At 39.4% G+C, this 26,203-nt stretch overlaps 1 protein-coding gene across 3 annotated transcripts in view; it reads left to right on the top strand.

Annotated features, from left to right (window-relative positions):
• Window positions 1-26,203, top strand: part of LOC110050874 (rap guanine nucleotide exchange factor 6-like) — a 39,077-nt gene that overhangs the window by 7,233 nt on the left and 5,641 nt on the right. For all 3 annotated transcript variants that reach the window (XM_020756848.2, XM_020756846.2, XM_020756847.2), the window contains exons 6-37: window positions 2,271-2,349; window positions 3,232-3,363; window positions 3,750-3,879; window positions 4,280-4,329; window positions 4,735-4,807; window positions 5,197-5,228; window positions 5,784-5,888; window positions 6,560-6,718; window positions 6,885-7,034; window positions 8,012-8,176; window positions 8,481-8,588; window positions 9,461-9,532; window positions 9,635-9,715; window positions 10,360-10,410; window positions 10,497-10,544; window positions 11,580-11,640; window positions 12,645-12,706; window positions 13,149-13,233; window positions 13,774-13,796; window positions 16,856-16,941; window positions 18,332-18,563; window positions 19,859-19,923; window positions 20,694-20,801; window positions 21,817-21,874; window positions 22,239-22,313; window positions 23,028-23,126; window positions 23,235-23,334; window positions 23,442-23,490; window positions 23,997-24,075; window positions 24,281-24,364; window positions 25,161-25,235; window positions 25,323-25,394. In XM_020756848.2, the coding sequence (XP_020612507.2) occupies window positions 2,271-2,349; window positions 3,232-3,363; window positions 3,750-3,879; window positions 4,280-4,329; window positions 4,735-4,807; window positions 5,197-5,228; window positions 5,784-5,888; window positions 6,560-6,718; window positions 6,885-7,034; window positions 8,012-8,176; window positions 8,481-8,588; window positions 9,461-9,532; window positions 9,635-9,715; window positions 10,360-10,410; window positions 10,497-10,544; window positions 11,580-11,640; window positions 12,645-12,706; window positions 13,149-13,233; window positions 13,774-13,796; window positions 16,856-16,941; window positions 18,332-18,563; window positions 19,859-19,923; window positions 20,694-20,801; window positions 21,817-21,874; window positions 22,239-22,313; window positions 23,028-23,126; window positions 23,235-23,334; window positions 23,442-23,490; window positions 23,997-24,075; window positions 24,281-24,364; window positions 25,161-25,235; window positions 25,323-25,394 (2,848 nt within the window). The remainder of the gene's footprint in view (window positions 1-2,270; window positions 2,350-3,231; window positions 3,364-3,749; window positions 3,880-4,279; window positions 4,330-4,734; window positions 4,808-5,196; window positions 5,229-5,783; window positions 5,889-6,559; window positions 6,719-6,884; window positions 7,035-8,011; window positions 8,177-8,480; window positions 8,589-9,460; window positions 9,533-9,634; window positions 9,716-10,359; window positions 10,411-10,496; window positions 10,545-11,579; window positions 11,641-12,644; window positions 12,707-13,148; window positions 13,234-13,773; window positions 13,797-16,855; window positions 16,942-18,331; window positions 18,564-19,858; window positions 19,924-20,693; window positions 20,802-21,816; window positions 21,875-22,238; window positions 22,314-23,027; window positions 23,127-23,234; window positions 23,335-23,441; window positions 23,491-23,996; window positions 24,076-24,280; window positions 24,365-25,160; window positions 25,236-25,322; window positions 25,395-26,203) is intronic.

Here is a 26,203-nt window from a genome sequence, read left to right on the forward strand (position 1 = left end):
TATTCTATAACACACATTTGCGCGAACTAAACTTAAAAATGATGCCTTGACTACGAATCTATGACAGTCCAAATGTCCATGCCTTGACTACGAATCTATACTATAGTCCAAGTGTCCAACGATATTCCGAAGTGTCCAAAAGATACGGTCTCTACCTCCAAGCCAAGGATTAGAATTGATCTTATTTTTGTGAACGAAAACTAATATATGAACTAATATATGCGAAAAATGTAACAAGTCTAACACAAAAGGATTATGTAATGCCGAAAAGTCTATTCAAACACTAATGAATGCAATTGTCTCCTGTTCATTTACAACTTTGAGAGAACCACAAAAAGTCAAACCTTGACATACACCTGTAATGCACTCCTTTATACAACTTTCCCTCCCCTCGATTTCTTGAACTACCTGATTTTCAAACCAATAATTTTTTTATTTCCCTTGGAGGTTGAAGTATTAGGATTCCACTGTACACAGTGACATGCTGAGTGTTACAATGTAACTCTGGCTACTCTTAGGTGATTTCATTGAATTGCTTTGCACATCCTTGTTGTGTGTAATTTCTTGCATCTTTAGCATTGGCATCAGTGCATGCACACAAACAACATTGTGGTATCTCCTTCAAGATAAGCCTTTCAGGGAGACAAATGGCAATTTTCTCCAATACAAGCACAGTGACCCTCACTTTCAATGCCTAAATCTAAGTGGCATACGACTGACTACTGTACATTGTTTTTTGATAGAAAGTTAAAATTTCTGCTTTGAGATATTATTTTTATTTGAGTGATGTGATGAATGCTACATGATTGTACTTAAGGAAATGCTGGATTTATGGACATGTTTGAATTTGTTTCGTAGTTTTGATTCCCCTTCACTAAAATGGCTCGTAAATATTTAAGATTGAATGGTTTGAACACTTTAACGCAAGAAATGATGTGCTTTCAGTTGATAAATTCTAGTTCCTCTTTTTGATTACTTGGGCTTGTACATGTAACTAAGTTATATTCATGTTTTGCAGACATGAGCATGGTGATCCCCCCCTCCACATTTTTATTGCATTTTTGCAATATTCATAATGCAATTACCCACTGGACCAAGCTTAAATAAATTTTAATTACTGCATCTTTTTCGATTTTCACCTACATACATGTACCTGATTGAAAAATTAACCTAATGACTTTTAAAGCTACACATGGCCTAGCGCCAGTTTATCTTAGTGATCTGTTATCTCTTAAAGAACAATCTAATATATGATCTACTATCTAATGATACCAATGTGTTGGCTCAGTCTGCAATAAAGTCTGCAAAAACAACCAGTGACAGAGCTTTCTCTGTCGCCCCACCAGCACTATGGAATTCTTTGCAACCTAGCCTTAGGGCAGTGGACAATATTAATACTTTTAAGAGAGAACTTAAAACACACCTATTTAAGCAAGGGTACTTTTCTTACATTTAATTTGTTTGATTTCTTAGTTTTTCATATAGATACGCTTTTTATGGTTTATAGTGTCTGTAAAGTGCATTAGATCATATATTCTAATGAAGTTTGTGCTATATAAGTAATAAAATTATTATATTTATTATTACATGTAGCTCCAGGTGATATTATCAGTCCCTGAGCTCTTTGCTATATTTGGGCTCCACTGTAAAGGACATTTTTTTTATAATAATTCAATTGATGGACAGGTACTTTATGATAAATGCATGTAAACCTGATGTACATGATTGTAAGTCTTATTTCAACTGTGTGTACATTCATGTATTTCTAGTTACATATGTATATCCCAACATAAATCAGCACACGTTACATGTATATTCTTTTAGTCATAAGTGAATAAAGATGGTGAATTTTAAGTTTGGTAATGAAATGTGAAAGGTGAATTGATCAACATGACATGAGCATGGGACAAAGAAAAAGTCTGAGTCCCCTACAGGAATCGAACCCATTACCTCTGGAGCACATTTCATTACTGAGCTTAAAATTCACCATCTTTATTCACTTATCACTACTCCTGATGACTTTGACAGTGCCGATCCTAGCGGTATGCAGGAAGCCTGTCACATATGAACTCAGTTAAATGACCTTGCTCTCCATGAGTCCTTGCAGCTCAGTGGATAGAGTGGCCGCCCGGTGTTCGGGAGGTCATGGGTTCGATTCCTGTTGGGGAATCAGATTTTTTTTTGTCCCACCCTCGTGTCATGTTGATCAATTCACCTTTCATATATTCCTTTAGTTTGCAATAATCATTGATGATAATTTTTTCTTCAAGCTTTGGCAAACAACCACTCAGCACCAATGGAAAAAGAGGAACTGATTGCCTTGTGCTTGAATATTCTGAATTGATTGTGGTAGGTCAAATCATTTTACAACTAGCTTTGCGTGTGGTCAGGATAAGCCTCGCGGGTGGTACCGTGTAAATCTTTGGGTGAGAGTGTGCCCTCTGGGACACTCAAACTCTCACCCCTTTCCAATCGCTTTTCATCACTATCTCAGTCTATCATTATGCTAACTAAACCATGTTTTACGAAGTCACTTTCAAGTTTCAAGTTCTATTTTAGAACACCAGGTGAAGAACCCTGTTCTAGACTAAATTTATTTATGCACTGGCTACCTTTCAGGTTTATAATACTCATTCTACAATATTCTAGACCACAACTGTCTGATTTCTATACCCTAAGATTCCCATAACACACTTCCTGAAAACCATACCCTTCACAGCACCATATTTGTGTGCTCATATAGCTTATATATATTTGGGAGTAACCCTCTCCCCCTGGGGGGATAAGCCACATCCTGCACTGTTACGGGCAACACAAGTGGCTGAGAGGGTGCTATGTTGCAGACTTGGCAGTGAATGATAGTAGAGGTAGAAAATTGCCACATATGCCAGTAAAACTCAATCCCAAAATATGATCTTGGGTAAAGTACTTGTACCTTAAGGGTTGGTATGTGAGGTTCTCTATGTAGCAATAAAGGCATGGAGGGTTTCACAGGAACCCCGGAAGTGGCAAACGCCAGGCACTGGCGCTGACTAAATCAGTGAGATACTAACTTCATGTTATCCATATAAACATTAGTCTCCTTTGCAGCCGTTTTTTGGGATGTCACGCAACGCCCCCAACGTTTCTTTGGAGGAAGCGTTGCGTGTCATGCCAAAAACCGGCTGCGAAGGAGACTAGCAAAACATAGAACAGCCGTCATTTAAGACATGTTTTTTGCTTTGACAATAGATTGATTTTCCAAACTCGGAACTGTTCCAGCCATTTATACGACGTTCGTACTCCAAGAATGATCTGGAGCGACTTCTTGCTCTGGAAACACAGGACTATAGGATAGGAGGACCAATACCAGATGATGAACAAGTAATGTCTGTGTGATTGCAGTGTGATAATTACATTCAGAAAGGAGAAAAGAATCCTTCTGTAGAACCCTACAGGTGTTTGAGCTGTTTTCAATTGAGTTTCGTAACACCAAAACCAAAGTAGTCTCTCCGTCCAATCACAAAACACACACATTCCAGTGAGCCAATCAAAACTCGAATTAAATTCTTGTAGCCGACGCGAATGCAGTGAATTGAAAAAACGAATCGCCGAAAGTAATTCGTGAGCGGTCCAAATTATGCAATACGGACCGCTAAGAGAACCAATCAGAACTGTCCTTTTCATCGCGGAACAGTTCAGCCATGAAGTAAAAAGCTGTAGAAGTCTTGTGATCATAAACAGCAGTGTATGTTTTGTTTTATCATCAGTTACCCATGGAACTTCAACATGTCAAAGAAATCATTTTGCAAAGTGACAAGAATATGAAAAGACGTGCGTCAGACTCGTCATCTCTAAACAACCTCGAGTTGGATCTTACAGGCTTGGTTGAGAGTATCGGTAAGTTAAAGTGGACCTTTAAATTGTATAATAAAGTGACAATTTCAAAATTCATCCCCAGTGGCTTAAGAGTATTCGACTTTGGATTGAAAACAAAACTTAGCTAGTTATCAATTGAAGTTGCAGAGGTGAATTAACCGCCATAGCGAATGTGTGAAACTGAAGTTTCGATCGCCAGCCCTTTGACACAGCAAATAGGATGAATAGGACTGATCTGGATTGAGCGGCTTGTAAAATGGACACATGACCTAATTGCTTATGGCACTAGAGATAGAGTTATGGCACTAGAGATAGAGTTATGACTCTGTAACTGCCCATAGAGTTGCTCACTGACTTTTTTGATGTCCACAATTTAACTGTTAATATTCACAATGTGACAAGTTTTTGTGCTTTTCTTCAGTTGATTCTGATGAAGATGATGAAGAGGAAGAGTCACATTCTTCACGAGAGGTATGTTGTTTGCCATTTCTCAGTTTTGGTCAATTCGTAATAATCTGTTGTCTCTGTATATTTATGGAGTGTAAAACTGCAAGTGGAAGTCAAATGCAACGAGCTTCTTTGTCCCTTACACAGTTATATGTGCACGGTGGTTTTACAGATCAAATAGAACTAGGCGTACCATTATTATTAGCCCTGTCCAAATGTACCGGCAATTTTGCCGACTCCAGCCAATTACCTGCCGCCCGTACTGCACTCTGGAGTTCACAAATCAAATACATCTCGGCCTTTCAGTACTGCAAAACTTTATGACAGGGCTGCTGTTCTATGTACATATTACGGACCTACCTGTATCTTTCTATTAAAAGTACTCATCCATAAAGTACTAATGGTGTATCATCTATGTTTTTCTCTCAGTCTTTAATGGTGCGTGATGTTGTGCGAGACTGCCTGGAGAAAGAGCCATTAGATCGCACAGAAAGTGACATCCGTAAGTTGCACATTTGTTTGAATTGTTCTTTTAAATGTGTTACGAATGTATATGATAAACTTTGTGTTCGTGAGCTGTAAACGGAAACGGCACTCGACCAAAACACTTCAAAATCGGTAAAACGGTAAACTTTAAACGGCACAAAACTCTCTAAAAGGCACAACAACATGCTCACTGGAAACTGTCCAAAACTCTGTCGATAAACGTCCACGCAACTTAAATTCGTAAGCTTCCACGCAACTTAAACTTAAATTCAACTTAAATTCGTCAGCGCAACTAACGTACGCGTAACTTAAATTCAAAATGTTTCCGTGTGCGCGCGCTATTCGCACGTCACGCCACTTCGGAACTGTCTTCTTAACACTTTGGTTGTTTCCTTCCATCTACAGAGGCTTTGTTGGATTTCATGCAACATCTGCCAGTAAGTTTTTGCGTCTTTGTACTAAATCTTTTCGCAATCAAGGCAAGGCCGCAGCTAACATATGCATTGAAACGCCTTCCTGACAACCACGTCGACTGGTGGTTGTTGTTGTTTACCAAACAGGGTATTTATCACCTATATCAGACTGAATTTGTTGCGATAGGGAAATATCTGTTATCTATACAAATCTAATGGGAGCCCGCCATACTACACAGGATAGTTTTAGGTAAAAATGACTTCTCCTTCGAAGAAAACAAATTGAGAATCACACAGTGTCCGGAATAACACATGGGTCCATTGCACATGCTAAAATACAGCCTGGATGTCTCAAGTTTGTAGTTCATTTAACGGTGTTAATCATAACCTTCTTGTCTTCTTGACATTAAATACTTGAGTTCTTTATCCTTACTAGACGAAAATCGTCACTTTGCGTTTCTTCCGATTTGAAAGATGAACCTCTTTAGGTTGTTGTTTTGGGTTAGGAGTGGATAGGTCATTGTCGTGCGTTTTACTATCAGGTTCATTTACTGATCATGCTGCTGTTTCCACATTCAGGCTTTTGCCAACATGACCATGAATGTCCGGCAGGAGCTGTGTGCTGTTATGGTGTTTGCTGTTGTAGACAAGGCAGGATCTACAGTCATGGAGAATGAAGAGGAGGTTTGTAAAGTTATCTCATTGAAGAGATAGGCCACGAGGCGGAGCAGGAAAAAAAAAAAAAAAAGCGAGAGCAACAGATAAACCGCAAATACTAAGGGGCGAGTGGCATGTTCCCCTAACGTCCCGTGTTATGCATGGATTAAGTGAAAATTAAGAAGGGCTGTTTGATGTCCACTAGAAGATTAGTACTGTTAGTTTATTCTGCGTACAGAAATGAGAAACCTCTGCGCCTAAGCTACAAATGTTTACGACCAGTGACGCAACCGCCGACTGCATGCCTTTCTATGCCTAGCCCTTATAACACTCCTTTTATGTCTCCATTGCACCTCTACAGAACGTATTAACTAAACTAGACCATTATAGTTAGGTTTCCATCAATGGAAGCATGTCTTTTAGGTTTTGGCCTTTCGTAGTCAGTCACATGATAGTGTCCTCATAAGACCTATGACTCGTATGAAGAATAATCTCGACTTTAGAAGGTAGCTAAGCTAACTACAGATTTGTCTCCTTCGCAGCCGTTATTGGTGATAAGCGTTGCGTGACGACCCTAATAACGGCTGCGAAGGAGACTAACTGCGGATATGCTACCAAGTTCTCTAAACTAGTATTAAAAGAAATCTATTGAAATCATTAAAAGGAATTACTATTTACATCTATTCATGTCCTTGCAGCTGGACTCCTGGTCTGTAATTCTCAATGGTTCAGTGGAGATTCTTGTCCCTGGGGAGGAGCCGCTTACCCTGCACCTGGGAGACAGTTTTGGCGTGGAGCCTACTCTGAAAAAGATGCGTCATAGAGGAGTCATGAAGACTCGCGTTGATGACTGCCAGGTAATTAAAGCCGATCAGCTTTGAGAGTCTGATAGCAAGCAGTGGCTTTAAGAAGATCAAACTCGGTTCCATTGCATTGTGCAGAGTTGATAACAAAACCTTAAATAGCCTTCGCGACAGGCTCTTTGAGTTGACCTGGAATTATTATTTTTTTCTTTAATTTCAGTTTGTGTGCGTGGCGCAGGCAGATTACTACAGAATTCTAACTCAAGGGGAGAGGAGCATTCAATGCATTGAGGAAAATGGGGAGATTGTCATGGTAACAGAGTTTAGGAAAACTGACGGAGGAAGCAGGCAGGGTCACGTGGTCATCAAGGTTGGTCACCTAGCAACAGTCACTATTCGAGTTTGCGAATCGCAAATTTTTCAAAATTCGGCACTGGAGAAGACTTTTTCTTTTTGATTCTTCAGTCTTTGCGAGTTACCATTTATATGCCAGGGTGGGGACGGGCACTGTGAGAGTAAACTGTCTCTTCCAAGAACACAACATTAGAACGATGCAGTCAGTCAGTTGCAGTCAGTTATTGATCTGTGGTCAGGTACTAAACTAGTTCCTTGATGTGTTGTTTTTGTATTTATAAATGGCAAAACTAAAACAAGAAACAAATCTTGTACTGTTGTAGATTGAGTCGAATTTCTGAAGTAAGTAACCTTCTGCGTTAAGACCAAAGGGGAAAGTACACGGTGCCGTATGGCAAGGAGACATTTAAGCATCTTACCTTTTACTGCTTGTCAATAATGTCGAGAGTTCTGCCATTGTTCTCATGTTGTGCTCATAGAAGAGACAGTTTATTCTCACAGTGCCCTTCTCCACCCTGGGCCGCGTTGTTCGAAAGCCTATTAACGCTAATCCAGGATTAAAAGTTAACCGAGATATTAATTTGTCTTGTATAAAAATGTTTTTCACTGCTTATGTTTTTTGTAGTTTGAGATCATTCAAACTCAAAACTGAAAGACAAACATTGTAAACAGAAAAACTCACCGAAAAGTTGCAAAACTGAAATCAAAATTCTCGCTAATCCTGGGTTAGTTTATCGGGCCTTGAACAACCCGGCCCTGGAGTATAAATGGCAACCCGCAAAGAATTAGTGAAAAGCAACCTAGTAAGATGCAGGGGAAATCAATTTGCATCCCATCCAGGAGTGAGTAGCTATACTTTTAGCTGCCAGTGTTATGATCCATCAGGAAACTTGCCTCATCTTGTCTGGATTTGAACAGAATTCCAACCCCTGAAATAAGAGACAAGGAATGATTTTCATCCTTTGTAAATTCTATTTTGATTGTTTTCATCAGGCAACCCCTCAGAAGCTGATAAGTCACGTAGTCGCAGATCACTCGGCAATCGACCCAACGTATGTGGAGGATCTGCTACTGACGTACAAAACTTTCTTAGATCGTCCGTCACAGATCTGCAGTCAGTTACTAAACTGGTTCCTTGAAAGACCATTCAGAGACAAGGTAAGATTTCTTTTTTTTTCCTCTCCTGAGACTTGACTCTGCAAGCAGTGCGGAAACCATCTCTTGATTGTCCAGTCAGCGCAAATTATTTCCGTTCGTAATTTTAGTTCATTGGTTGACACTTGATTGATTGTCACTTGATTGACATTTGATTGATGAACTCTTGATTGATTGACATTTGGTTGGTTGGCACTTAATTGATGGACACTTGATTGGTTGACATTTGATGGGTTAACACTTGGTTGACTGACATTTGATTGGTTGACGCTTGATTGATTGACATTTGATTGGTTGTTGATTGCAGGTGACGCGCGCAATGCTTCTCTGGGTCAATAATCATTATAGCGACTTTGAAAGGGACGCTGATATGGAGAATTACCTGGAGACCTTCGAAAAGGGCCTTGAACAACAGGTGAACAGGAGAAATGTGCCATGCCTTAAGTGTGTTCTTTCTTGTGTGTAACTGCCGAGTCCAGATATTCACCTACATGTAGCAATCAAATTACTCTACGTTTTCCTATTTGCTTTCTTGTTTACCCCACGTCTAACGTAAATTTGTTTATGAAGCCAGTACCCCTGTTGCTTGGATCTGTCATCACGGAAGTTGCCTAGCGACATGAAGCATCGTTATGGCGACAGGCTGACATGGCAATCTTTAATAGGAAAGCTCTAGCGTGCTCCCGTATTCTTATTGGTTCTGCTATATAAGAATCGAAAAATTTACCAAGATTTGCTAAATTTAAACAGCGCTCGTTCGTATCAGGGTATGTGATGTCCAGACAGTCGGTTACTGAAGTCTCAACGTAAATAAACAATTTCACGAAGAATAAAATAGAACCATGTTTACTTTTCACCGATCAAACGGCATAATGCGTACCAAACCATTACAGAAATTTGGTCCAATATGTAGAAGACGTCTGAAGCCTTTAGTTCGACAACTGGACTTAACTTTGATAAGGTTTTTTTGCCCAGCAGGGCTATTGTTTAAATTGTGGTAGTTATTATTACATATAGTTTGTATTGCTGTGCAAATCACTTTGTTTTTTATTTCATTCGTGTGTTCGTCTTCGAGTTAAATCCACATTTACAGCAGAATTTAACCGAGTTTGTCGTTTGAAACCGCTACGAAGCTCAGTAGATGCTAAAACAAGTCGTTTGAAACAGGCCTTGGTTTCATTTCTAGGGGACCGCCAAGCTTCTTGTTTCAATACATACAGTAACCAAGATTGGAACAAAGTGTCATTGTAATCGCGTTTTTAATCTCTGTCTTTTTCGTTCAAACAGCAAATGAGTGGTCAGCTTGGACTCTTAAACATAGCATGCGCAGCTAAAGCAAAGTCTCGCCGCATCACAATGGTAGGTCACTTCTTTAGTTTAGATTCCAATGGGAATTAAAACAGGCTCCAACTTCCCGATGTGTAGTAATCTCTGCTCGTGTATTCTTCATGTATTTTTCAGGATCGTTCGTCAAGAGATATGCCTCTCGGTTTTACAATTGCCGGCGGCAAAGAATCTGGTTTTGGTATTTTTATATCCAAGGTAAGAGAATCTTCAGGAGCAAATCTAAAACCATTCGTGGCTTGGCTAACGCGTGCTTTCCCGCGCTTGGCGCTGGCTGCAAGTTCTGATTGGCTCTTGCGCCGGCTCTTGCGCTCTTTCACTGAGTTATTCATGATTGGCCAAATGGGATGAGATAAGTTTTGTTCAAAGCAGTTTTCAATTGACTGTCTTAAAACCAAAACCAAAACCAAAACCAATCACTTACCAATTAGACTACTCATCCAATCGGAAACCGTAGTAAAACCAAAACCAAAGTAATCGCCTGATTACTTTCAACACTCAATTGAAAACCGCTCTAGTTTAACGAAACCATTCCAGACACCGCACGAATTACTGCAGAAAACGAGAGAGTACTTATTAAAAAAGCAAGTGACCGGCCAGCGGTTAGCGCGGGAAATGTCCCGTGACCTAATACGCGAGTAGTTTTTAGCATCTGATTGGCTGATTTTATAGCGCCTTAGACGAGTGTTGTGTTGGACTAAATATAGAGCTTGGCAAAAGCAAAACAGCTAAGTGTGATTGTTTTAAAAGGAATTGAAGTGTTGATCTATGCGTTACGCTGCTACTTGAGTAGATTCCTTGGTTTTGTAACTATTTTTTAAGATTTAATTTCTTGTTTTCAGGTTGAGGAGGACTCGAAGGCATCAGAAGCAGGTGTCAGGCGAGGGGACCAGGTTCGTAACTTTTTTTCTAACTGTAGCGTTCACGATGAAATTATGCTTTTGTGCATTGTAACGTAAACGCTTATTTTTCTTTTCAGGTTCTTGAAGTTAATGGAACTAACTTTGAAAACATCTCGAATATAAAGGTAAGCAATGCCAAAAAATATATATTACACTAAAAAAAATAACTGGTATTTAACTTGTACTTCTAATTCTCCGACGGCTTTGATGTATTTTCTTCACTGACTCTTAAACAAGATATTTATTCCTCTATTAGCTCAGTCTTTGAGTGGTTTGCAAAATTCCCTTTTGAAGACCCACCTCAAATTAACAGTACCGTGTGGTATAAGGATACCAAGTGAGAAATGATTAAGCTAAGATTGGAGACGAGTGAGACGGATATCGAACGCCGAACTTGAAAAACTATTGCTAAATTTATCTATATTCACCGCCCCTGGCTAATACGGCTTCAAGAGTATGTTCATACTAGTGGATAGTTTTTTCCGGATATATCTTATTTTATTATATGAGTGGGAACATTACTTGATTGTGACTGGCTGATAGCAGGTCAATTCATATATAACAAACGAGAATCGTATGAAAGCTCGAGCAATAAAGGACTTACACTACTCGGGATATTTGAAAATTCTTTCAGGTTGCTCTCGCCTAAAGGCTCGCACAATGTTGATAGAATTTTCAAATATCACTCGTGGTGTAAATTCTTAATTAAACTCACATTCACACGATCACCTATACATACAGCGTATTTGGATTCCTATGTGTTTGCATTAAAAGGGTATTCAAATTCACATCAATTTCCACACATCGATAATCCAAATTGTGTCTACTAACTTGTGTATATTACTTAACATTGCGAAATTACACTATCTGCATACAAAGGCGGATTGCAGATTCAGAGTTTCGACCAAACCGGGATGCTGTTATTTCGGATTGGTACCAAAAATAGATCTGTTACGAACACGGATACTCGTCCTCTGTGTAAACGTTGTCTAAACTGGTCTGGCGAACTTGGTTCTTACTTCATTCGTTTCTTTAAGTTTTTTGCAGCCTCGATAAGAGATACTTCTTATCTTTAAGAAGGAAAGAATGTGTCCGCGCTTTAGAAGAAGTTGTCTGTACAGCTGAGGATCCGTTGTGTTTCTTTTTTTCTTTTTTTCTAGGCAAAAGATGTTCTGTCAAGCGCGATTCACGTGTCGTTGTTAGTCAAGCAGAATATGCCAGGTTGGTGCAACGCGTTCCCTTATCAGTGCTATAATTAAAACCTTAATTCTTTTTACTATTTGTCATAAATTTCCTTTTGGGATTGTTAAGAGAATTTCGTAGTACATATGATATATTTTATTTGCGGAGATTAAAAACATCGCAAGTTTTCCACTGGAGCACGTTTCTTGTTTTTCTTTTTTTTCGGTTGAAGAACTCTTGAAAGTAATGTAATATGTCTTTCCCACGGGTAGCAGTTTCTTCAAATTAGTTAAAATAGGTTTCCTGTAATATTAGCCTATCATGCTAAGAGAGATGTAAACCAATTGACCTAAACGTGAGTTAGCGCGCGTACATGACTCGTCGCGCGTCTGTGAGACAATTCATGTTTGGGAGGCGCGTTTGCACAGTCGATTTCAATGAGCGGTGATTTCAATCGTCCATTGAAACATTTTAGTTGTGCAAAAGAGCCTTTGGTTTCTCTTCCGGTGCTGAATAGATAATTGTTCTGTTGTTTTTCGCGGTCACGTAGATCAGTTCTATAATTATTTCGGTTCTGCCTTGTTTTCAATAATTGCTGTGATTTCAAGCGCCGTTCGTGTAATGACTTGCTGCGAAATTTTTTTTTTTTTTTTCGCATTTTGTCACTTTAAAAAACGTGGAACAATCTCTCCGTTGTTCTTTTTTTTTTTAATTTTCTCGGGTTGCGCAAACGATTTTACAAAGAGGAAAGTGAAATAAGCCTTTTTCCCCATTTCCTTCTCGAATGAATTTTCTGGAAATGTTTTTGTCACGCTTGAACGACGCCAGCAGTCCTCTGTGTTTTAATTTTATTGTTCTTATTCTTGTTTGCACTTTTTATGATTGTCAAATTGGATTCAATAACATAACTTTCCTTTACAAAGAAAGCTTTGCCGCTTTGGAAGTTAAAACGGTCCGCAAAGTGCGTGATCCAGCGAACAAAGAGAAATCCATTTTTTAAAGCGAAAGTCTTAAGTCTCGCTTGTGACTTGTTCCTCCCACAGCATTCAAAGAGATGCTAACGACCCCGCATGGAAAGGATAACTTGAAACTCACGCAAACAAAGGTGAGGGTGCTTTTGTCCGAAGCTTTTATTTGCATGGCGTGACGTGTGTAGATATGAATGTCAATTTGCTTCCTGATTCATGTTGACTCAAACATGTTTTACATTCTCTGTTTCCACGCTGAACCTTACGTGCTGTAAGTTGCATGTTTCATTTTCTCGTTTCAGTGTTTTCACCGTAACCGCATGCGATACGTGGTCCAAATTCCGCGATATGGCTTCGTTGAATTTATTAGGTTATGTTGGACTGTGCGTACAATATCAGTCGCTTTGTGAGCGAGCTTAACTCCACTGTGAGTTCACCTAGTGTTCGTCCCTAGCGGAAATAAGAACCATGTCTTTGGAGGTAGCGAGATTTAGCTGAAAACAATAAGGCCGAACACATTGATTGCTTTGGAATTATCTTGCTATAGATTCACATCACGTCTTTGTTGTTTTCATTTAGGACACAGTTCAACGGAGTTCGTCTGACTGCAGCGAAAGGCAAAGGACTTTACATAGTCGTCTTTCCGTTCCCGAAATTTCATCAGGTATGGCAATTTAAACGGAGTCTGAGCTGCAAAAAGTTCACATAACGTAGTCCTTAAGCTTCAAATCGACCTTTCATTGATGAATAAGTCTGTATTAATGATTACGATGATTCGTATGTCCAGGGCTAAGTAATTTTAAGTAGGATACTTTTGGTGTGACGAAAGTATAACTTCGCGATATACACATTACAAATTCCGGTAGAAGTGCGCGCATTTTTGTGCTAAAAGGATTGGAAAATGGGATTGACGATTTTTTGAGGTTTTTGTTTTAGCATTGTTGCAGGAAAAATCGTTGTAGTATCTATTTTAGCCGATTAAACTTAAAAGAAAGGTCGCACCTAGTAGAAAACAGCTGCTATTAATATGTAATTTGGAAAGATGGTTCTCAATATTGTAGGTCTTCTCGAATAATTGTTAAATATGTTGGGAAGGGAAGTTGGAAAGATCATTTTCAAGTTGAATTTGCAGTGAGCAGAAACGTTGATTGCTTGCCTTCTCTTCACTCCGTTAAGTCTAACTTCTGTTCGCTTTTGTCTTCAGATTCTGTCAAGAAACCAATCCAAGTAAGTCCATTTTAGTTTTGAATAGATTAATCTATGTAACTGATTTGACGCGGATTAGAAATATCCCTTTAGAAATTCTTTGTTTCTCGAGTTTTATTCCTCTACAGAGATATTTTGTTGTAGTTGTGCATTAACATGTAAACCGCGGCGTTTTAAAATGACATATTTTTGGTTGCGTTTGCAAAAAAACACTCAATACTCCAAAAGCGCTAGTTTCGGTTTAGTCAATATGCAAAACAATAAAATGGTTATTTTAGCTCGCCGCGTTCTTCAAGAACTTGCCTTTCATAAACTGCTGAGGAAAACTTTAAAATGAGTTCACATGACCTTACAATTTACCTTAATTTAATGTTTTCATTCTTTTTTTGTAAACCTAAATTTAGACTTGCACAATAAAACAAAACAATTCGGTTATATCATGGATAGAAAACACTTTTTATCAAAGGTAGCGGCGGAAGAGAGAATCGGTTCCAATTCTGCGAATAATAAACCCCTTGAAGTTCCGAACTCAAGGTAACCTGCAACGTCCGCTCTGAAATACACGCGATTCTTTTCAAGTTAGCGGCGAAACAATAAAACACTGATTTACCTACACTAGATTTCGACAAGTTTGCCGGTCCATAGTTACTATGGCCGGTCACAGATCTTGTAGTTTCTGCAATGTTGAAATTGTTCATGGCTCCACCAGTGCAGGGATTTCCACTTGACCACGATTCCGGCCGGACTATATTTTTGGCTGATTGGTGGGAAAATTTGCGAGTTCTTTGACCCTTCAGAACTGCTGAGAAATCAAAATCGCTGGTTGTTTATTATTACTTCTAGAAACAGTATTTTCTTAAGCGACTGACGATGTTACCTTTGAGACAACATGTCCTTAAGATCTTAAAACATTCCGTCATCATTTGGAAGGGCATCATCTTGAGTGCTACAGACTTGAACGTCTGTAATTATTTAACTTTTTAAGAGCAGTTTACGTGCCGATAACATATGCACGGTGGGTCCTTTGTGGTGAAATTCAGTTATGACGTGTTTCGAGAACTTCCTCAAATATATATCAAGAAAAAAATGCGGTTAAAACATTTTTGAAGATAAAAAAATCGCCGAAAGAGAGTGTAAGAACATGGACCAAACTTGTCATGGTAGTGTGTTGGTGACGTCAAAGGGCTTGGTGTGATGTGTACATGACAACGGTGACGTCACGTGTGTGATATCGCTGTGCGGTGAACTCACCAAGCGGAAAGAATGCGGCCAAGTTAAAAACCAGAGAAAAGACCTTTGTTAAAACACCCCCTAGCGCGAGTGTTTCTTATTTTGAAGTCTCCTTCAGGATATTTACAGAGATTAGACGATTTCATCTCAGTGTCCATCGGTGGACAATTTTCTTTTTAAGTGAATTGTGAAATTTTGCTACATTGTTGCTGTTCATAGGTGAAATAAGTTGTAAGCAGGCGGAATTCGCTCACATAACAATATTTCGCTTACATTTGGTAATTGTTATCAATTGATTTGACCGCGCCAAATATCTCTTCATATGATGAAAGCAAAAACAACTTGATGGACAGACCGTCATTATCTGTACTAACTGCAAACGGGAAATGTGAAAACAGTTCATTACTAACTTTAATAATACACAGGGTATTTTTGTGTGAATATTTTTCAGTAGTTTTGTTGAATTTTGAACCAATATTACGCTCTGCGGTGAATTTTGAGAGTAGTGCATGTCTTTTGGTTTTTGTTTTGGTTTTTTTTTTTAGTTTGTTTTATTTTGCTTTGTTTTGTTTTTTGTTTTTCCTGTATAAATTCACTTTTTTTGCTTTTCGCCTAAGGATCTTTGACTGGAAATGCTAAAGTTCTCTCGGCCGCCATTTAAAGCCATTTGCACAAGTACTTTGAAGTTGGACCCTAGGAAAGCAAAGTGTTAATGTTCTTGACCTACGTCGGTACCTTTTATTGCTGTTTCGGAATGATTCATCATTCAATGGATTTCAATTAAAAAAAACGCAGTTGCCTCTCGTTTAAAGCTGCGGTTAAATTGACTCGCAACAGAATAAAGTTAATTTCCTCGCTGTGTAAATCATCTTTTGTCTTCAAATTAATATTACAATGGGGCTCTCTTCGCGGCTTTATAACGCCTAATTTGCGTTTTTAGCTCTGATTTCCGTGGTTCGTTGCGTGATGGTAATCATCTTTCGTGTTGTATATATTGTTGGTGTTTTTGCACGCTAATGGGAAAGTATTGATTGTGTTTGTAGGTAGTTTTTTCTTCTACCGATGTTGTTGTGGAAAGATTCTAGTCGCGAGGCGTTATGCATTATAATTTCGACACAATGCTTTAAGATGTGCTGCTTTAAGGTCCTTGCAGTTAACGTTTAAGAAGATATCGACCGTTTGATTGTACTAAAATTTGGTGTTTTTCTATTAAAATAATTTTTTTACAACTCTGCCACTTTGTGCAGGTTTCCACATTTCTCCGTAATCCCCGTCTAAGGTTATATCTCGCTGTACAACCTGCTTGATACTTGTTGGACGGGCAGGCCTATTGGAATTCTTTGGAATTCGTTGTGTTTGTTTTGTATTTTAGTGCAATTTCCTCTTGTGAAGCAAACAAGAGGGGTCGTTTTCTTTTTTTCCTATAGAGATTTTACAATTTGTTTCTAAAAAAACACGTATTGTTAACGAAAGAAAGACACCCGGTGCGTTATCAGGAAAAAATCTGAAAAGCTACTTGAAGTCACGCCCGAATGTTGGCCGTTTGTCCTGGCAAAGTTATGCCGCCGACGTACCGATATGTTGACTTTTTGCAAGACTTATCAGCAATTGTTGCCTGGGAAATTGTGTTGTCATGGTTTTCGCGCCAAAATGTGACGTGTTGACGTAAGCAACACGCTTCCGCTCGTCTAGGCCTGGCGCCCACGCTTTGAAGAAGCGGAAGCTGAGTGGGTGGGAGAATCCGCTGATTGAATGCGTTTTCGAAACATTCGATTCGCTCGCTCGAGTATGATTCCATTGGGGTGACATTTTAACTTGATTTCTTGTTTCCGTGTTTATTCTTTCCTTAGCATCTTCATTCCTCCACTCCTTCTGAGAGAGTAAAGAAGGCTTTAAATCGACTCAGCGCCTTTGGAACACTCTCAAGGAACAACAAGTAAGTATGGAAATCTTGTTTACACTTTCAATTGTGTTAGATCAGAGATAGTTGTTTTGTTTTTTGTAACCCAGGGGAGAAGTCTGCCTGAGAAATATTGCGATCTTTTGCTGTCTCTTGGTTTTCCGATTTTCTTTCTCTCTTAATAATTTATTTCTTTAGACAGAAATCACTACCGCGAGCAAAATTGAAAGTTAAAATTGTGAAGCTTCTACCGAGGAACAGTTGTTCTACTTTTGTCACAGAAAATCAACGCTTGGAAGTTGGTATAAAGAAAATTCTAGTCCAACTATTCAGCGAGAATTTAAAACATGTACGGACAAGGAATTTGATAGCCGTCTACAGAAGTTAACGGAATTCATGAGAAATCGAGATGTAACCGCTGTCTAATTAGCTAAAGATATTTCTTACTTTGACGCGGTTTCGACTGAAACACGAAATTTCGTTTTCTAATGCAATATGCTGTAATGGGCTTTTTAGCTGCGATCATCCAAGTTTAGACTGAAGCCATGTCATATTCCAGAAATAATGTCATCTAGACGGAAGACGATTGCTTAATTCGGTGAATTGTTAGACTATTCCCGTCCAAAAAAGGCTGTTTTTAGTACGTATATCTGTAGAACTTTATACACAATGCAAATATTTTAAGTTTCATGTGACCTTTCGGTTGGAGTTCAAAATATTCTTGCTAGAGTCGCAGCAACACTTAATTGGGTTAGGACAATCGAAAAACAATACTTTCCTCAAGACTTTGGAATATAAAATGTTCTTCCTGAGGTAATTTTCAACTTTGACGTTTTAAGGATCTTGATCGGGTGAAAAACTCGGCGTGATTTTATTTCTTTTGCTATGTGATATTACAAAGTACGTTGAACAATAGAGATATATGCGCTTTAGGCTTAAATTATATTATACTATTATTGTTGATGTGATATAAACGAAGTGGCTATATTATTATTTAATTGTTTAGGTATTATAGCAAAACAACTGGATCGTTTAGCATTAATTTTTTCTGTGTAGAGGTTGACTAAACAATTACGTACTTTCCAATTGGTCGTGAGTTGATCACCAGATTTTGTTTTTAAGGCAATTCTGCATTCAAGAGTTTACTTTTCTATGATCTTTCTCTGGTATTTAGCACTTAACACACAATGATATCATCTCTTTTTTGCACACATCGATATCACATTAAAAAGATTGTGTAATGTTGACCGTGATTTGAACACCCCGAGATCGGGAAAAGCTAAGCTCCTTTACATAATTCAATAGGATTAGACCGTGTTTCTACTAGCATTCTATCTTCATCACAAATTTTAGCCTAAAAGACTTATTTATGCTTGTAACATAGCTACCGATTTCAGCCTAACAGTTGTGTGTTGCTATTTTATAGGCTCATTTCTAAAAGTGAAAGGGACCTTTTAAGCGTGGATCACGACGGCCCTACAGATGACATGCACGTGGTGGCTCGGCACGGAGTCAAGAACCGCTTAAGGGGCAGTCTGCCAAGAGGATTCGGGTCCTCAGAATGTATTCACACCAGCGATCAGTCGCTGGAAATGCCGGACAGGGTTATCAAGGTTTACAAAGCCGACCAGACGTGTAGATATTTCATGGTGTACAAGGTGCGTATTGAAATGGAAACCCGTTATACGTTAGTCGACCCTGTACTATAAGATAGTGATAAGATATAAAACACATATTGATGGTGGCACTCTTATACAATATGTATTACATACAAATGATACTCCTGCTGAAAGCCAGATCATTTTCCAAGCCTTTCAGCTTAAAATCGAGATCTAAACTTCCTTAACTGATCTTTACGTACTTCTTGAAATATCACTTGAGTAGATTTAGGTCATTTAATGTCACTATCCCGTTGGCGATTTCTAGCGGTTTCGAGGTAGGGAGAGTTGAAGAGATGAAAACCTGTATAGTGTTCATCAATAGCGTTTTAAAAAATCGCTTCCACCTTTCAATGGAGTTTTCGCCTAATAAATTGTTTATTGTTGTTGTTGTGGCTTCGTTGTCTTTTGTCTTTTTGTTTTTCTTGATCAAAAGAGCAAGCAATTATCTCTATAATATCGTGCGATCGTGATAACAGGCGCACGGAGAAAAGATTACTACAGACATTGACTGGATTTTTTTAACGCTTTCTCTCGCTTGTAACGAACTAAGGCAAATCTTTATGAAAAAAGATTTACTGTGGATTCACTTAATATACGTAATATTGAAATTTTGTTGAAAAGAATGCGTGCATTTGTTGTCCCAGACATGTAAGAACTAACGCGTGGCTTTGAACGTGTTTTGAAGTTGTTGAACTCTTCATAAAGACGTTGTGACGTGTGAGTCAAATGGAAAACAAGTCCTCAAAGATGTTAAAATTCGCTATCTTTTTGCGTGTTTTTGCGAGAATCGAAGTGAGCTAGATAGCGATCAAATTTTTAACACCAAGTATGTGCTTTGCTAATACTTTTCGAGTATGTATGAGATTAACCCTGTAATGAGATTTGTTTTGTTTTGTGTCACCATTGTCACGGTCTCTTGAGCGGCTTGTTATGAGTTGTGAGCGGCTTACAGCGGATTTCGTCCTCTTGTCGCGCCCGCCCGGAAAGGAAAACGGCCGAATCAAACTTCACATGATTTGCCGACTGAATTTTCGTGATAAATAGGCCGATAGCTTGCTTCTTCTGAACATCTTAGTAGTGCGACTAGCAGCTGTGAGGTGTTTACGTCCAAGCTTGTATAGATTCTCCGTCGTCGCTTCAAGAATAATCTGGATAAAAAGCAACTCTACCGTATTACTTGAGGAGGAGACTTGAGACTGATAAAGCGTGAGGGCGCATCGTAAATATAGGCACAGACAGTATTCTGTGCTGCCTAAGGATTCTCATATCAGCCTTTTGTCATTGTCTTGCAGGAAACTACGGCAAGGGAAGTCGTCAATAGAGCCGTAGATGCATTTGGCATTCAAGAACTTCCAGGGTAAGGAGTAGAACTGGACTGGAGGATGTATTAAGCCAGTATTGCATCAATATTGCGTTAGTATTGGTAAAGTGCAAAACAAAGTCAAACACAACGTGCAGAATAGAGACCTTTTTTACATGGAAAACGTGTAGTTGAACGTCATTTTCCAGTTTGAGATAAAATGTTTGAACGAGTCCACGTAAAGTGAAATGTAATCTCATGCATAGGGGTTTTTGCCACTGTAAGGCAAACTGCGATTTTCCCGACAAAAAGAGGAGACTGAAAATCACGCTCTCGTTTTGCCGCCTTAGATGATCAAAAAAAAAAAAAAATTCCGAGCGAGTTCACTTATTACCTTTTAACCGTATCCCACTACAGTATCAGGTCCCATCCACACTACGCCGGAGGAATTTGAAAACGGGGGTTTCACGCTGAAAGGCATCAAATGTTTTCCGTCCACACTACGCCGGAGGAATTTGAAAACGCAACAATCACCGGTCATTTTCTGGTTCGAAGAGCGTTTTCGAAAGGCTCCGTTTTCGAGACGGATTAGTGTGGACGGAAGGCCAAACCCCACACATAAAGCTGCGGTTTCAAATTCCTACGGCGTCGTGTTGACGGGGCCTCAGGCTGTCGGCAGGGAAATCCCTTGTGGTTGGCAACTTTCTACCGAGTCACGCTATCACGCAATCCCGCGACGCTCGCTACAAGGATTTTCGCATAAAAGTCGGGAAGGATTTTGTGACCATCCATTGGAAGGTGACTTTTTTCGATTCTTTTTCTTTTAGAAATTACTCACTGTGTGAGATTACTGTAGAGGACGGAGGCCTCATCAAGCAACGAAGACTTCCCGACATGCTCACAAATCTGCCCGACAGAATTCATTTGAATGGAAGGTCAGTGAACAGTCCTAATTCAGATCCCAAGTAAAGTCTAACCTCCCCTGAGCGACCACCCAAAATGTCAAGCCTAGGTGGTCGCTTTCGAGACATTTAAGGTTGTCTATTTTAAGACTGATCGGGTACAGTGTATGTGCATTTTTTCATTAAATTTTTAAATTTTTTATTCATGTGAAAAGTCAATTTCGAGAAAAAAAATCGGGTACTTCCCATTCAGAAATTTCCGTCTCTTGTACCACCCAGGAATTCGATCACGTTACATCACCATATTATCCAATTTTCGCTCCATTCTCTCTCAAATGGTCGTTTACGGAAGGTTAAAACAAAAGAAAATTTCAAACTTTAGGCTCTAAAAGTGGTCGCGGTCGCTTACGAGAGGTGGTCGCTTACAAGAGGTTCCAAATATAGTGATTTGACTTGGAAACTTTTGGTATTTTGGAAAACTGGTCGCTGAGGAGAGGTGGTCGCTTGCGAGGGGTGGTCGCGACCAGAGGTTCCACTGTATTTTTATTGTAAGTTTTAAGAATTTTTTTTTTCATTCATCAAGACAAGATCCTCTAGGTCGAGATTTTCTTTCCCTTGATACGTCCGCCTTATAACAGAAAAATCGCGTAAAACCTAAACGGATCCGTGGGAAATCCCGCCAGCTGCACGGTCTGATAACACATTCACTTGTACTTAACTCGGGTTAGTTAGACAATCATTGCAATTTATCGAATTTGTTATTAGGAATTAATTCATCTCATTCCTTTTTTTTCGTGGATGGGAGGGGAGCTTGACAAGGTTGAATCTCTGTTACTAACCCATTACCCAGTGAGGAGAAAGTCGCTCTTAAATTGCGGTGTCAACGAACCGGCAAAGTTAAAAGTTTGGACAACCAATTAAAGGACCCTTAGTTTTATCACAATAAGTTGGGCCGCGACAAACTTAGACATGTGTTAGAAGTTGTGTGTCATGGGATATTGTGGCGTTGTATAACCTTCTTATGCTTCTGGTGCTTCCCTTTTCCCAGATATTATTTGAAGAACAACAATGTTTCGAGCCAGCTGCTTCCAGACGAGGCTGCCCAGGTCAGTGAATGTCAGTGCAGCTCTTATTTTTAAAACCATTCTGGAAAATAGTGCTCAATACTAGTGTTATTCCCTCGCGACCTAAACGGCAAAATTAAGGCACTGAGCGTGGAGCAAAGAAGTATTCAATGGGGAAATAACGAAAAAAGTTACAAAAAAAAAAAGAAGAAGAAGAAGAAGAAGAAAACTAACCGAAAAGCCAAGGATGGTTGAGATTGGGAAAGATTGTGACGGATTACAAAGAGAAAGATTGTGAAAAAAATATTGTCAGTTAGGATGAGCTGTGAGGTCATATCACTTCTTGATGTATGTCTGCTGTTCAGTGAAATTCTCATTCTGGCATTTTCTTTCTATTTGAATTTAGGAGCTGGCCAAAGAGTCTCACTCTACTTTGTTACAAATCAAACCCCGAGACGTCGCCAAAGAGCTAACATTACAGGTAAGTCAGATGAGGCAGTGCATGGCTGCTCTCTGTTGGCTTGCATGACGACGACGCAAGTAACGCTGTGTTGCCTGGGTCGTCACAGATAATGCTGTGAACAACTAATACTTGCAGTTTCTGGCCAAATTCTGTTATTAAAATATTGAGCATTGCACACTATAGATTTGCATCCTTGTTCTCATTTGTCGGAAAAGATGAAATGTTTAACTGTCGGTGATTTTGTCACGATTTTTGTGAGGAGCATGGTTACCGATCATTTGGGTCGTAACGCTAGCTGCACAAGAGTCACGCGGCGCTACCGTGACGAGCTAAATAACGGCTTCAAAATAGACAAAGTAGCAATCGAAGCATTCATTTTTTGGTAATTAACACGATAACATTAATAATCTAGCTGATAATTAGTTATCAATGTAACTTGCAAGCCACCCACGCATAATAAACCCGGGTTGAGTCTTACCGGAAGTCATGTCACGATATCCAAAACGGAAGCGGATTCGAGTTGCCGGAAGTCAGCTTGTCAAGCTGGGGCTGTTGAAAATTTTGAAAAAATGTAGAAGGGAATTTAATCATTTATCGGAGAAATGATAAAAATCCCTTGGTCGAATACAAATACCCAACGGACTACTGTAGTCGTTCAGTTTCTCTTGGCTGTTGGTTTACAATTGATCCACATGTTTTTTTTTAACGTCAACCCTTTCTTTTTCTTTGCAGGATTTCGAGGTTTTTCGAAGTATTGATCCTCGTGAGTACATCTACGAGCTATGGAACTTTGGCCCCAAACTTACGGAAAACTTGAGAAAATTTTCTGAGGTATGGAGAAGGTATTATTTAGCAGCAAAACTTGAGCATAATACCTTGAACTGCTGTTTTGGGTATAGTTTGTGAACTTCATTTGAACGTGCTTTTCTTTCGTTGCAGATTGTAAATAAAGAAATGTTTTGGGTTGTGACTGAGATCTGCAGCGAAACAAACTTAGTTAAGAGAATGAAGTTGATTAAAGCTTTCATCAAAATAGCAAGTGAGTAAAACGTCGAAGCCTTTTACATTGACTTCCACTGATCTGGTTTAAGAAGTTATAGTTTTCAACGAACCTTGTTCAATTCTCTCTCTTTTTTTCCTTTGCAGGACATTGTAAGGAATGTAAAAACTACAATTCATTGTTCGCTATTGTCAGGTGAGGCAGAAGTTTCTAAGAATTGATTTTTTTTATTATTCATAAGCTTGTCATTTACCAATGGATTTGACAAAGTACTCTTTGTAATGACAAGAGTAGCTTCTAGTCTCCTTCCCAGCCGCTCAGGCCGAAGTCACTCAAAGTTCCCAGTCCCACGCGGCTACTTCACACCGCGCCGACCATTGTTTGTCATATTTTCACTTGAACCAATCAGCACCTAGTTATTGTACATGCCGCACCAATCACAACGTCGCTTGCCGTCCTGATGTTTCCTCTCCCAGGAAAACGCTAACCGGCTATTCATTGGTAGATATTTTTGGCGCGATCCTCTGCAAGAAAATAACAGGCGGACCTGTGATTGGTTTATTTCAAGAAAGGAATGTATGTCGATTTTAGAAGGAGATATTCCACCTCCCTTTTAAAATGATCTTACTGTAATGTGATCATATCCATACGTTGATTTGTCAAATAGTAATCTAAATTACTGTTGTTATCCTCTGTTCCAGCGGTCTTGGCCATTCAGCGGTACAACGCCTGAAGAACACGTGGGACAAATTACCCACAAAGCATAGCAAGGCGTTCGAGGTTAGCTGTACGAGTAAAGTGTAATTTTTAAACTTATCTAGACTCTCAATGGTATCACGATTATTTATTTTTCTCGTTGAAGTCAACGTTCTGACTGTGATTAATTGCGCCTTTCACCGTCCGTGCTTTTTCACTCGTCCTTAAGAAGGATCTTTATAGTAGACAGTCAGACTAAACCCGTCTTGTTTTATCTTATTCATCTCAGGATCTTCAAAGTCTTATGGATCCGTCAAGAAACATGTCCAAGTACAGAAATCTGCTGAACGGAGAGCACGGCGAACCACCCTTAGTAAGTTAGACTTAAGTTTATCTTTGGCATTCGCTGTTACTTCTGCTGTAGCTAAGTGTTACGCGAAAAAAAAACAACTAGATTATAGATCTTAGATCATAACAATTTTCTTGGACAATTCTGTCCAAGGCGGAAAGGTGCAATGAGGTTAAACCTATGTGGAGCACTAACCCGTGAGACAGGAGACAGGGCCTACAGTTTCTAGGCCATATCCGAGAAGACTTGAACGTCTAGCCATTTGCAGATGTAATTGCAAAGGCAACACATTCTCTTAAGTTATTGTAAGACTGAGTGTTGGTCCGGTATGACCCTCGACCTCCCGCACAGCAGACAGGCGCTCTACCAACTGAGCTAACCAGGTGGCAGGCCATACTTCATTGAAATCGCTTGGAAAACTTCAGCTTAGTTTCTGTTTGTTTGATTTTGAAATGATGTTAGCTCTTAGACATCTTAAACTGTCTGCGTTCGGTCTTTTCTCTGTTCATCCCCTCGAACGCAAAAACGTGGTATGGACGAGAAGGGATTGGCGCGCGCTCTTGTCTCGTTCCTGTCCCTCCTCATGTAAATCGTCCCGCCCCATACTCGCTGCCTGATTTCCAGAGAGAAATCAGTCCACAAGCAGTCGATCAGCAGCTGTTTTCTCATTACAATATCAAAGCATTATCAAATACACAGGTGGCGAGGATAACGAAAATCGTCAACTAAGGGACGTTGTGTTTATAAAACCATTGAATTGTCAAAACTAGCGATAAAAGAACGTGCACGAGTGAGTAAGGAGAATTTCTTTGTGTTTCAGATTCCGTTCTTTCCCGTTATAACTAAGGACCTGACGTTCATCCACTTAGGAAACGACAGCATTGTGGACGGACTTGTAAGTTGCGATTTCTTTGTAACATATTTTTTCTCACAGAATCCTCAGTTAACACTAACACAATTCTCTTCTTTGATCTCCTAACAGGTAAACTTCGAAAAGCTTCGTCTGATCGCTAGAGAAATCCGTCAGATTTCCAAATTCAACTCCATCCCTTATGTAAGTGCATAAAGATATGCGTGTACTTTAACGCTTATTATAATAAAGTTTCCATATAACGCGCGCTCTGATTGGCTGAAACAGCGTGCTTTATCAGAGAACAGAGCACGGGTTGATGACGGTAAGTTGGCTTCCAAATTTTTGCTTCGGAATTTTGACAAATTTGACCCAAATTAAACATCCCCTGTGACTCAGACAAACGCACTGGAAGCGAGCTATTTTTCTGCAGTAAATATGGCTCACAGAGACCATTGTTAGCAACAGTAGTGTTAAAACTGTACTAAAATAACAAGTTTTGCTAGATTCCCGCCGACAAAACATGTACAGCTGTAGCGAAATACACAAATTCTCAACCTAAACAGTGCTTCGATAACGACATGATTAATTTTGTTACGAAGGCAGAAATTATACTAAGAAGTAAAACAACGACAGAAAACAATTGAACTGTCTCTGTTTATGATGAGAAGCTTTATTTTTGTAAATTTACAATTAAAAATGCTCATTTGCTCAAACAACACTTACATGCAGTGTAGTAACGCTCGTTCTCCGGTCATCTCAGCGAAGTAAACCGACGAGTGGTCAGTGCAAAACTTGCTCTGATATTCTCTTCTGTGCTCGAAGTAGAACCAGTGGGAGCCGTTAAGTCTTTCTAACTTTTACGCTTGTTCGGGAAATCTTGCTGCATGCGGCTACAAGCCGTAAATAACTGTAGCTCCTTTCAAATTCAACCCGGCATTTCGCATTTTCATCCACAAGCTTTGAGCTCCGCGTTTTGTAATTTCCACTGGAAAAGTGCTCGTTTTCATGGG

Source organism: Orbicella faveolata, unplaced genomic scaffold (genome assembly GCF_042242905.1).
Source record: "Orbicella faveolata isolate gen_17 unplaced genomic scaffold, um_ofav_v1 contig_46, whole genome shotgun sequence".
In the NCBI taxonomy this organism is placed as follows: Eukaryota; Metazoa; Cnidaria; class Anthozoa; order Scleractinia; family Merulinidae; genus Orbicella; species Orbicella faveolata.